Source organism: Ahaetulla prasina, chromosome 10 (assembly GCF_028640845.1).
Source record: "Ahaetulla prasina isolate Xishuangbanna chromosome 10, ASM2864084v1, whole genome shotgun sequence".
Classification (NCBI taxonomy): domain Eukaryota; kingdom Metazoa; phylum Chordata; class Lepidosauria; order Squamata; family Colubridae; genus Ahaetulla; species Ahaetulla prasina.
In genome coordinates, this window is record NC_080548.1 from 11006802 (window position 1) to 11020612 (window position 13811).

Below are 13811 nucleotides of genomic sequence, written 5' to 3' on the forward strand. Positions count from 1 at the left end.
AGCAATTTCTTGTAGCTTTAGATCTGTCACAAATAAGGAAACCATGTAACTATCTTACCCCGGTTGTTGCTACAGGGAGTGGATTGGCTGTATAAAGGCTTCTTTTACCATCATAAACTGGTCTACGGTCACCAAATATTGTCACTTTAAAATGCTGCACCATTGAATCTACTACCTCCCTAGGAAAATGAAAGAGGGAAAAAAGTATATTTGTACATTTAAATTGCATGGCATTCAGAGAGAAGAAATAAATAATAATAATAATAATAATAATAATAATAATAATAATAATAATAATTATTATTATTATTATTATTATTATTATGTGTGTGTGTGTGTGTGTGTGTGTGTGTGTATTATTTAATTTGTATACCGCCCTTCTCCCGGAGGACTCAGGGCGGTGAACAGGCAGATAAAATAAAGACAATACATTCAATAAAAACAATATTTTAAAAAACTTATGCTCATTACATTAAATGTAATTGTTAAACAGAGGGAAGCTGTACAATAATAATAATAATAACAACCAACAACAACAACAAAAACAACAACTAGGGTGCTGGCAGCAACTTGTATCAACCATTAGCACCAGTCAATGGCATTTGTGATGCATTTTTGAACGTTCAGTTGACTGAGTTTCATGTTTAATGAATAAAGTAAATGCTAATCATCATCATCAACTGATCACCACACAAGGGAGATGGAAGAGGCTTACAGGTATATTCTCAGTACCCTTATATAGTTTTTTAGTTTAAAAAGACAAAATACAGTAAAATAATAAATAAAAATAACTTGTAGCATGTGTTTAAATGCCAGACAAGCCTTACCGTATCTCTGTGTTTTCTAACTTTGAATTCCTTTATGCAAAGTGGTTATTTACATAAACTTTTATTTCTTATTACAGCCACTTCAGCTGATTGGTTTCCTCTAAACCACAAACTTTGTATTTTTCCAGTGTGGGTAGATTAGAAACTATCTTCACCCTAATCCGATCATTTATTCCTTCCCTTCCACATTAAAATTGCTGTGCAATTTTGTGCTTTGAATTCCTGGTACAGCTTTCAGACTGTATTGATTTTTTTTTTTAAAATAATCTATTTTTAAAGTATTTTAAACAAATTTTTAAAATAAATATTTAAAATATTTTTTTAAATAACCTGTCAGAAGGAAAGGCAATTTTAATGCTGTGTATTTTACTGACTAGTGCATTTAACACATCAGAACAAAACAGATCAGACTTCTAGATAAAACTAGTGTTTTGATCCCACTTCAATCTACTTTGAATCAGATGGGGGTGGGGAGATCAAAGGTATTTGGTGGTACACCACGTCATAAATAGACATATAAGAGAAGCAAGGAACCTGTTCACCTTTTCAGATTTCTATCAAACACTGCATTTTAGGATTAGGTAATATGACTCCATTAGTTCCACTCGTGTTTGGCTATTAAATACTTCAAGGTGATTCTAGGAGGTTCCTGTTCTGCCACATCATATATGGAGGACATTCTATTTTGTTTAGAATGTCTATTTTGTTTAACAGGTACTATAAAGCAGGGGTCTCCAAACGTCGCCACTTTAAGAGTCATGTACTTCAACTCCCAGAATTCCTCAGCCACGTCTTAAAGTGGCGACGTTTGGAGACCCCTGTTATGAAGGAATGGTAACCCCCTTGTTCATCCTTGAAAGACAGTGATGAACATCTTTGCAGGTCAGCTCTGAATTTATAATCTCTTTCTATGACAACAACCTCAAAAGCCATTTACCAACTTTTTAAAATGTATAAGCCAACATGTTGTTTTCTTTAGAAAAGTGCCTTATTGATGAAGCTTGAAAATCAAATGGCTTTTTATAAATAAGAGACTTGCCAGCTGGCATTTGAAACAAACTGGAAGTTAATGAAGGTGTTAATACAAACAAAACACTTGCAGTGGATTCTATTTAGCTAGTCCTGTGATAGCAAACCTATGGCACGTGGAGCCATATCTGTAGGCACGCGAGCACTGCCCTAGCTCAGCTCCAGCGTGCATGTGCACGCGCATGCTGGCCAGCTGTTTTTCAGGCCTCCCAGGCCCACTGGAAGTCAGGAAACAAGCTGCTTTGCCTGGGGAGGGTGAAAACGCCCTTCCCCACCCCCCAGAGGCACTCTGGAAGCCGGAAACAGGTTGTTTCTCGACTTCCAGTGGGCCTGGAGGGCCTTGGGGGAGGAGGCCACTGTCGCCCTCCCCAGACTCCAAGAAAGCCTCTGAAGCCTGGGGAGGGCGAAAAACAGGCCTACTGGGCCCACCGGGCCATTGCGTGCCAAAAGCGGGGGGAGCACAGGGTGTGTGTATGCGCGCATGTGCAGGGCGCATTGAGTTATGGGTGTGGTCATGCGCACATGCGCAAACCCCCCCACACCCACACTCCCCCCGCTTTTGGCATACAATGGCAAAAAGGTTAGCCATCACTGAGCTAGACTATAGCAATGTGGACCATCTGATACTTCTGAAACGTCTTCGAAAAACAGTAATTTTGAAATTAACAAAGCATGTTTAAAAAGGTATTTAATGCTACCTTCAGTTCAGCAACAGAAAATTGGATCTAAAACCTCTAAGCTAGAAAAAGTTCTGTTGGTTCCCATACTTCTATACATTCTGCCTTTTTCATTCAAGCCTGCAGCTTTTTCGAGATTCTCCAGAGATGGCATTCCTTGAATGTTTTCAATTATTGACACTAGGTGATGCAAAGTATGGTTTCTCAGGAGCTTAGAGAATTACAGTCCAACTTCTAGCTCACGGCAAGAATTCAAATTAAAGGATCCCTATCAGAAAGCTATCCAGGAGGAGTTCACCAACAATCTTGGTAATTGGTTCTACAGCTGAAGAACCCCTTACTGTGATAATTTTTCTCTAACACACAGGTAGATTGCTTAGTGATGGATTCATACAAACTTTTGTAATTACTGCACTGTTTTTCAAAATCAATTGAGATTAAGTGCTCTCTGAATCTCTCCAGGTTCTAAGGTATTGATGACAGATAACCAGTCTACAGCTTTTGAAAGGGGAATAGTCTAAGTCATTATGGAACAGCAACCGGCTTTTGAGTTTAATATTATTCACCTTGAAACCTCAAGATATGCTAAACAAATCATTAATCTGTTGTATAATTTCAAGAACTGTGGTGGGAAAAATGGAGGGAGAGAGGTCAGTCTTGAATAGAAAATGAATATAAATCTAACAATATAAATATTTTATATCATAGCTATATAGAGTACATAGAACTTAACATTGCAAAGAGCCCTTTTATATAAAACTTTAAAATGTTACTTATCTATAGTTATCTTTTATAACAAAAATTATATTCTTTGTAATAATTATATAGCAACACCATTGCTTAAAATTAACAGGCCTCAATGGACTAAGATCCTAGGATCTAAACACAAGTCTATCAATTTTTCTTTGACACACCAAATTCACAAAATGCATATTTTCATTATCTCTTAAAGACAAGTGTTTAAACAACACAGATAAATACTACAGCAAAAATAAAGGAAGCATTATGGAAAATCTAGCCAAGGATACTTACTGCATGGCATATAAACAATAGATGATGAAACTCCTGAGCAAGTATGAAGTCAGTCAGTTATAAGACCATGATTTCATATCATATCGATATTGCAGAACCGAAAACAGTTTGAATTCCTTTTAATTTACCCAAACTAAATTACTTGCCTAGTGGACAAATTACACAAACCCTCAATAGGAAGAACAACATACACACCTGGTATTAAAACTGAACAGGACATTCAAAGGACTTCAAAATTCTATTTTCTTGAAGTCAAGCTAGAATTAATTATCTACAGTATTTCCACCATTTACAGATCAAGAGGCAGAGTTCTTACCCATGAGTTCAAAACCTTTAATACATGAAAAGTTACCCATATTTAAGTTTCCAGTTAATACTAATGAAACATTTAATAAAATATAAATCTAGAACTAGAATTGCTTTTAGAACACTGTGCTTAGTTTTGTTTATTACATCTTAAATGAAACTGTAAGATTGCAGAAGAGGCAGAAAGGATCAACAAAAATGTTCATGGTTGGAACAATTCCCATGTGTTGGTTTTCTTTGGTACAGAAAATAGTCAGGTTGGAATCATGGATAGCACAGTGAAAGTGAATGGAAAGTTCATGTATAAAATAGAATAAGCTGTACAATGAGGCAGAAAATAATTGGCTGAAGACAGGGATTGTTTTTAACTGTATATTGTTGAGCACTGACATTTGCTATTACAGGACTCGGTAACACCTACCAATCTGTACAGTTTCATTGGATGCAAAGCACTTCATGACCTTTAGTCAAGATGATTTCTGTATAGTATTGCTAGTAACTCGTGGCAATTTGCCTCTCAAAGCGAGTTGCTGAAAAATAAGGTTTTGAGGTTACTATTCTCTTATGTTCTGTTTTGGGTATCTCAGAGACATCTCTATGACCCCTGTGGAAACAGAATACCAGTTTAGATATACCCTGGGCCTGATCCAACCGAGCTTTCAGCCTATTCAAATCTAATCTGCAACTGGTTTACTTTGTGTTCTGATTAATACATGAACAAGCATTTTTATTGAGCCATGACACTCAAAAGTTTATTACCGAGAAATTTGAATCATCCAGTAAAGCAACTAAACTAGATTCATGATGAATGTTAACATGTTTTTAATTTCAGTTTGAATCCCACTTATTCCCAAATTACTTAAAGTGCTAATGACTCTTAAAAACAAAGAAATCACTCACTTTTGTTACATTCTATTTGCTCTGTCAATGCTAAAGACATATGCCATTTTTACAAATGAATTTTATTTTTTTCCCGGTATGTGGGTGTCTATATAAAACAATGTATGTTCAAATTACAAATTTACTCCTCAATCCAAGAATAAATAATATGCTCGCGGTATCAGCTATTTTTTTTAAAAAAAATAAAAAGACTATCAAATAAAATATTTTCTTCTCAAACAGAAATGCTGACTAGCACTAGCTATTGAAAGCATCTCACTTCATCAGCTATTAATATTAGTAAGCTAAAATAATATTACCCATTATAACTTACCTGTTCACTCTCCTAGGACACTTATCTGGCTTAATATCCACCTCATAGAGGTAGACGTCAATCTTTGGGATTTCAACTTGGAAGCAGTTGGCCAGCAGTTTAATAGGCTTTCCCATGGTGCCATAGCCAGGTCGTCGGGGCACCATGAGTAGGGGCTGAGCCCCAACGGTTCCTGCCAAATAAAACAAGGGTACAACTTAGAGATGGACGCTGAGCCTGTTTTAGTGATATTGGTGCAAAGAATCATCCAGAATTATCCCCTCCATTACATTTGCACAAATATTGCATTAATTTCCATCTGCAACAGATAGACCCAGCTAACCTTGTCTCATTTCCTAAAAACTAAGCAGTGAGAACTGGTTAATAATAAATGGAACATCATCATAAAATTCCAAGGCTGTAGCTTAAACTGAAAAGTTTTTTAAAAACCCACCATCCTGAAACAAGGCAATATCAGGTAATCTTTTGCACTGTTGACAAGAAAGCATTAATGAGGGGAATTTTTTTTCTTCTTTTACGTTATAGGTAATCCTCAACTTACAACCACAATTGACCCCAAAATTTCTGCTGCTAAGCAAGACAGTTGTCACCTGAGTTTTATCCAATTTTACAATTTTTCTTGCCACAATTGTTAAGTGAATCACTGCAGTTGTTAAGTTAGCAACATGTCTGTTAAGTGAAACTGGCTTCCCCATTGACTTTGCTTGTCAAAAGGTCGCAAAAGGTGATTATATGACCCTGGGACACTGCAACCGTTATAAATACACATGAGTTGCCAAGCATCCAAATTCTGATCACGTGACCATGAGAACGCTGCAGCAGTTGTGTGAAAAATAGTCATAAGTAACTTTTTCCAACGCCGTTGTAACTTCAAATGAATGGTTGTAAGTCGAGGACTACCTATTGTCAGGGTTCCAAGTAACACCCCCAACGAAAGAAAACTCAGAGGTTTGAGTTTCTCGAAGTTCCATTTTATTAGAGAAGTCATATTGGCACATCTGGGGAAACCCAAATCTATACTCATAGCTAATATGAATGTTGAAATTTGAAATCTAAAGCTTATAAAACCATTTTTATAGTCCTGTTTCATCAAAATTCTGTGCATACCTAGCTCAAGTTTAGGAAACCACAGCTTTCCCCTTATCACTCTATTCATCAAACCTATCTCCATATCTTAGATCTGAAGCTCAGACATTCAAATGATAATTTCAGTTATCTTCTGCCCTGTTGTTATATTTTTATATATTTTATTATATTTTTATAATTCTACTGAATTTATAAATAAAGTAGCAGAAGTACATATACACTACATAAATGTGAGCGATACAGGATCAGTTCTTAAGTAGTAAAAACGACCAATTGCTGCTGAAGAACACACAGCTGCCTTGATTAGAATAGGAATATTAATTAGCCTCCCTTCTCCTCTTTTATAACCATGATCTAATCCAAACTACTTTTCTAAAGTAGTTAACCATGAAAATGTTTAGACTCCCAGTCCCAGTCCTACTAGGTCCCAGTCCTACTAGTAACTGATTTAATCCAATTTGTAATTTGTTTTGCCAGCAGAAATATTTTTTAAACTTAATTCATGTTAAGCACAACTGCAAAAGCAGTATCCATCTGCCAAAAAGATTCAGAAAACAATAGTAAAATCAGACGTGAATTGGTATAAACCAGAAACTCCACTGCTTGTTGTGGTCAATTTCATTACTTTAAGAATCTTACTTGAGAAATGGGATAGAGATAGGGAAGGATAAAAAATAGAGAATAGAATAGAATAGAACAGAACAGAACAGAACATTCTTTATTGGCCAAATGTGATTGGACAAACAAGGAATTTGTCTCCTGAAATATTTTCACTATCCACACTCAACACTCTCAATCTTGTGTTGTATCCAGAATTGCAGCTATGCTTCCTATAAAGATCCCTTGCATCTAATAGCTAGTGACAGTTTCATCCCTCTATCTATGCCAGTCATTAATGAAAAATAAAATAAAGAAATTAAAGAAAAGGTGAACATTACTCTGGGGTTCTTGGAATGATTCATAAGACAAATGTCATCATTTGCAGACGCAACACAATCAACCACAACCACCAATTTCATACACCTACACATAATAGAACTTGTACATATTCCCACTTACTGATGATTTCAGCTGTTAATATCACTGATGCATGGTAACAAGCAAATACTGTAATAAATAACGTAAAGGATATTCTGTCCATGGTTTCAAAGGCTATATTGCAATATCTTAAACTTCACTGAGCTTTCAGAAAATTCTAATAATCACAAGAGGTTAACAGATAAAACCAGCCATCATGTCATTTGAGAAAATGCTTTTACAATATGAGTTCTTGTTACCCATTCTATAGATATTTATGTATTTATTTAAACTAAGCAATTTAAACTACCAGAGCTTTCAACAGTTCTAACTGGCAGAAAAGTATCAACTCAAACAAACATTGTTTTTGTTAGTCTATGACTTGTGTTTACAAAACATTGAAAGAAATAATGTTGCAAGGAGTTTTTATAAATCTAAAATTCTCACACAACAGGGTTGTTTAAAAACTACTGTTCCTGAAAGAAGTTTAAAATGAAGTTCAGCATGTAAAGCAATTTCATTACAATTACAAGAAAACGTATAACTATTGGGGCTGTACATGTTCAAAGAGTTGGGACCTCTTTGAAATGATTTGGGAAAAGTACTTTGGAAGTTTCATGAGCACAGCATTTTTTGACTCCTAATTAAAACAGCCCAGGAGTTTTTCCATTTGAACCTCGAAAACATGCAGCTGCTTTAATTAGTACCAGGGAGATATTATGTTCCAACACAATTCGTTCAAATCATCTCAAAGAATACAATCCTCTAATAATTAAAGAGAATATTCATGCTAAACAGAGTTTGTTCTATTTTTAGCAATCCAAAATTAAAATATGAAAATAATAGAACAAAATGCATAAAAATCCCATAAAGTAAAAAAGATGAATGTTCAATATTTTAAAAAAATCCTTTGTATGATGATGGTGTATACTTCACCAATGAAAATAAATTACAATGCAGAGCATACTGGTAAAGAATTGAGCTTTGCTGAATACAGCCTTTCTCGTTGCCAGAAAATTTCTCAGTTTAAGTTGGATCTCTTTTTAATGACCTTCCATCCATTACTTCTTGTTTTGCTCTCTGGTGCTTTGGAGAATAGTTTTGATCCCCTCTTCTCTGTGACAGTCTTTCAAGTATTGGAAGCTATTCATGTCACCCCAAGTCCTTCACTTTGTTAGACTAGATGTATCTAGTTCCCCAAACTGTTTATCACATCCTTTAAATCACCTTTGTTGCTCTTCTCTGCACTCTTTCTAGAATCTCAACATTTTTTTTATCATGGTGAGTTTGATTCTCTCATGATACAAAATCCAGGGGCTGCAGATGTACTCTGGGACATGCTTTCCTGGAAGCTGTGCCAATGAACACTTAGAGCAGTGTTTTTCAACCTTGACAACTTTAAGACTTGTGGCTTGTAACTCCCACAATTTTCCCAGCCAGCAGAGAGGTAGAATTAATTGATTACCACAGCACTTTAAACAGGGGTCCTGATTTGTCTTTCCCAAACCATCTAGGACTACTAAAGCAGGATAAACTCCGATTAACAATTCCTAGGCTAATTTAACAGCAACAAGTCAGAAATCATTTTTTGGATGGCACTATGGTTGGGTTTCTCTAATTTTCTGAAATCATATTATCCACAGAACCAGAAACTAATGAGACTGGGCTAAATATGCCAAGCCAGCAAAAACAAAAGACAATTAAAATTAATGAAGTTTAACATACTATGTGAATGCAGCCACTATGTTTTTAGCTTATTTGGCTAAGCATGCCAGCACACAAGTCATTTGGCTAACTAGACACTCTACAAAACCAAACAATGTGCGGGGAGAAAAAACAACCAAAAAGTTATGCAATCTTTGTTTTTGTCAACTTGTACAATTACAAGACAGTTTATAACCCATTGTAACTGCACCAACTTTATTCATCAAATCCTTGTGATTTTTTAAAATCAAGCTAATAAGTACCACTCAGTTCCACTCCCTTTTCAAACATGTAGTATTATTTGTTCAAGTTTTTTCATTTGCTACACCATTACTTTATTTTAGATATGCCAAATTTAATGCTCCTTGATCAGTACTGTTTTCTATTACTATTATTATCCTAAATAATATAAGCTGATCCATATGAAGGTGAGGGTGCTGAACATGTAGGGCATATTTTATAAGCTAACCATGTTTCAGCTATGGTTAAGCTGTAAAATGACAAGGATTCATGCTGTACACACACAAGGCACAATAGAAATATAGAAGGCAGCTTTCATCTTATTTTTTCCATCTGCATAAACTAAGCAATGCTTGGATAACATTTATAATAACATTCTTTCACCATGGAAGAAAAGCTGGATACAATGGTATAGTAGCAGGAATCTGAAAATTACTCAGTCTCTTAAGCAAGCAGAAACAAGATCACAAAAGGCCAAATGACTCACAAGTCAAATTTATATGAGTTCACATTTTGGGGGACATAATGAAGGCAGGATTTTAAAAAAATCTAAATCTAAAACCAATGTCCAATACTCTGTTGTCCTACCGCTCATACTATCATGTACAGCATTATATTTATTGAGGTGAAAATGCATTAAAATACATATTAAAATACATATAATAATAATTAATACAGTAATTATATAACCCATAATTAAACTTTCTATCTACCTATCTACACACATACATGTGCATGTTTCAGAAGGCTAAACTAGAGAAACCAAGAAAGAACATAATAAATCCCATAGTCTAGATTTCACACTGCATGAAATCATTAATTATGGTTTACTGACTAAACCTCAGTTGATCAGGTTTAAAGAGATCAACCGATGACTTCCAAGGGAGGCATGGCAAGCTAAATGTGTCTCCAGGGAATGCAGAGATGATGACCACAGCAAAGACCAAAGAAATAGTGAGTAGACTAGTTCTTTGAACAGGATAGGAGATTACCCACAAGTACTCTGGATCAGAGGTGGGTTTCAGCAGGTTCTGACCAGTTCTGGAGAATCGGTAGTAAAAATTCTGTGTGGCCCCGCCCCATCTATTCTCTGCCTCCCAAGTCCAAGCTGATCGGGAAGAAATGGGGATTTTGCAGTAACTGTTGTGACCCAGCCCCAAGTAGGTAGTAATAAACTTAGTCCGTGGAAAAACAAACTTTATTCAAACAGCTGGGAATTACTTTATTCCCAGCATCATTCAACTCAAAGTAAAACAAATGCCTTCCAACACGAATTCCTCAGTTATCTAACAAACCTTTGTCCAATTAGGCAAACTGCCAAAGGCCCTTCCTGGCAAAAGTCCAGAAGCCACAAAACCAAAGACATACACAAAGCAGAAGATGCAGCTACAACGTTTTTTTCCGGCAAAGCTGAAACACCGGTGCTGGTCTGTTTTAAGTCTTATGGGAGGGGCCAGTCATCTCTTGGCCCTACTCCCGAGTTTTCCTCTCTGCTTGAGCTGCTCTTGCCTTCTGGCAGCTCTTCTCATGCATGCATTAGGAACAGGCTCCTCCTGTTCCTCTGCCTCACTACTACCAGTCTCTGGAGGCTCTGGAGTCCACACCTCACTTCCCGATGGCCTTGGCCTCACTCAGCCTCATCGCTGTCCGACTCAGTTGCCAGCTCCGTAGGTTGCTGACAGACCACAACAGTAACCTTCCCCTGGAGTGGGGTGGGAATGGAGAGTTTATAGTATCTTTCCCCTGCCACGCCCACCAAGCTATACCACGCCTACCAAGCCACATCCACAGACCCCGTAGTAAAACATTTTGAAACCCACCACTGCTCTGGATCGCTGTACCTTGTAAGATCACAGACGATCCAGCAACAAGTTTGAATGCCAGATGAAAGGATTAACCATCAAGCTCTAGAGGTGGCACCTTTTAAAAGAAACTAAGTTTGCTATCCTCCCTTCTAATCACTTTTGGAAATTGCTTATTTAAATATATTAAAACTATTCGAATGACAAATTTGAAGTCTCCGGGTGACAATATCAACAATATCAGTAACAATGTGTTCTATGGACAGACTATGTCTAAAAGATGCTAACAAATAATAGATGTAAAAAAAAATTGCTTAAGGCAAAAATAATGGGATCAGAAATATAGATTTAAAAATGGTGGGGGTTACAAAATAAACAAGGCATTCAATTGGAAATAAAACATGACAAGAAAAAGATGTGGATTACATGATAGAGAAGAACAAAGAGAAGGACCCTGGTAAGGGGTTTTTATTGGATAAACAAATGAAGTTTGTTAACACTTTGCAAATAAAGGGAAAATAAAGACAAACCAAGATTTTTCACTAATGATTTTACGCTAAAGAAGCATATTAAAGCCTTGGGAATCTTTGTGATGGGGAAAAAACACTATCTGAATGAATTAAAAATCAAGACTACTAGAAGTAAAAGAAAGGAATACCCCCTTTACAAACGTTTTGCTGAAACTGGGGCTGAAAAGTTGATGCTTTTGTATATAGAAGGGAGGGAATATAGGGAGAAGAAATAGGTGTTTGTAACTTTATGGGGTGACAAATTATCTTTTTAAAAAACTTGTTTAATTAAAATTGGAAGTCATTTCTTCAGATGTTTTTTCTTTCTTTCCTTTTTTCAAGTTTTCTTTGCACTTTTTATTCTTTTTTTTCTTTTTGATCTTAATTTACATTTACTTTTACTATTTATTATACTTTACTAAATACTATTGTATTTAAAATCTTTAATTAAAAAAACCTGAAACAGACTAAGCCATTAACCATGGATTAATACTGGTAATTGAATTCCCAGAACAGATTAAATCAAAAAGAAACACATTGTGGTTTAGCCACTCCTTTCGTAGATAATAAACACAGACTAACTGAGAGAAGAAAATACAGACCTCAGGCATATCCCAGGGTTATAAGTTCAGATCTGATTTTAATAACACTTTTGTTCCATTTAACAGCAGCCACCAAGGAGGGGGAAATTTCCCAATAACTCCAATAGAAAACTAAAATGTTCTAAAGAAAGAAGACAATGGTATACTGATAGATATAAATATTATAGATCTTTTTCCCTGGATATAATGTATATATTTACTTTTTAATATAAAAAGCTTGAGCAACAGATTTTATCATGCTATGCCACTGTGTCCCTTGCCAAACCATTGAACTGTTTACAGTTACAGGAAGCCAATTTTGGTCCAGAAATAAAAATGTTCAGAAACAAGGAAATTACTTAACTGAGTTACTTAAGCAAAAGGAGATATTTAAATTCCTCTTAAATCTATCTTGTTTTTTGTTTGATTGATGTGTTTCTATATCTCTGCTATGTACACTTTTTCCAAAAAGACTTTTCTCTGAAACTTTTCAGGCACGAACTAAATTACTTTAAAATACACTATTAATACAGATTACTAATTATATTAGTGACTCATAAAACTCCCCAGAAAGTTAAATACAGAGTCTTGCTTTGCAAACTACCCAGGATGGATAAAAATCAATTTTTTAAAAATAATTTAAAAAATCGGATTCTTTTTTAATTTGAATTGGATTTGATTTAAATCAGATTTTTTTTATTTTAATAAAATGCTTTTGGAGTAAAAATCTATCTAAAGATATTTTTCTATTTAAGATACATTAATAATTTATTCAGCATGAAATGGAGCTTAATTATGTAGTATGAGGCTGTATATTCTGCAATATTGTCGGTGAGTCAACAGCAGGTCAAAGGAGGAGCTGCTGTGGGACAGACAACAGTTGCTCTTTTAAAATTATAATTTTAATCGAATTACTGGTGATTTAAATCGGGTCTCCAACCTTGGCAACTTTAAGACTTGTGGACTTCAACTCTCAGAGTTCCTCACCCAGCATACCATAGCTGGCTGAGGAACTCTGGGAGTTGAAGTCCACAAGTCTTAAAGTTGCCAAGGTTGGAGACCCGATTTAAATCATGATTTAAGTCAAATCCACCCTGAAACTACCCCAATAACAGTAGTACCCACAGGAACAATGCTTAGACTTGAATCCTTTGGTGGCTCATCTTATATTCTGACTCCCTCTTTCCTGGCAAGATCTTCTGACATGTTAGGTAGAAAATATCTTTAAACTCAAGTATACACTTCAGTGCAACCGAATTTTTATCTCTATGCAAATGGCACTTAATCATAATTTTTCTTCAGTAACCAAGAAAAATATGGGGGAAAGAGAGGGAAACTCCATTATCACAACTTTACCAACCATTGCCCCAGATCAGATATAAGTTCATTTCCAGATACAAGAGTTTTTGTATACATGATAGACAGAAGGTAAGAAATCAAAACATTACCTTGGTGTTTGAAAACTCTCTTGTACAAGTCTTGTACACTGGCTAGTGTATCATGCTATTTTGAAATAAGCAAAGATTCATCTGAAAACTAGTGCACATTATCAGTCATTCTTAATTATCTTCAGTACTAATTTTATAGAGAATCCTCTATTCAGTGGCTGTTTGGAATCCAAACACTAAGCCATGAACTATCACATTTAACTGCATCATGTGAACCCAACCTGTGTGTATTGTTAAAACTGGATTAGCTGAAAAAAAACCCATGATTAAGTTATCATGGTGCATAATCATGTGAATACAGCCAGATCCATTTACAGTTTGACATTAAGGTTGAACCAAT

General features: G+C 35.5%; 1 protein-coding gene across 4 annotated transcripts in view; it reads right to left on the reverse strand.

The window, feature by feature from the left end:
* The window catches only part of LOC131204239 (protein argonaute-3), a 59318-nt gene that overhangs the window by 40416 nt on the left and 5091 nt on the right, over nucleotides 1–13811 (reverse strand). For 2 of the 4 annotated variants that reach the window (XR_009156559.1, XM_058195250.1), the window contains exons 2-3: nucleotides 5085–5256; nucleotides 59–179 (exon numbers count right to left, since the gene is read on the reverse strand). Coding sequence is in view for 2 of the 4 variants with exons in the window: in XM_058195250.1 (XP_058051233.1) it covers nucleotides 59–179; nucleotides 5085–5256 (293 nt within the window). In the remaining 2 variants the exon portion in view is untranslated. Of the gene's footprint in view, nucleotides 1–58; nucleotides 180–4292; nucleotides 4402–5084; nucleotides 5257–13811 lie in introns of those variants that run through there. The other 2 variants (XM_058195251.1, XM_058195252.1) reach the window with 2 other exon arrangements.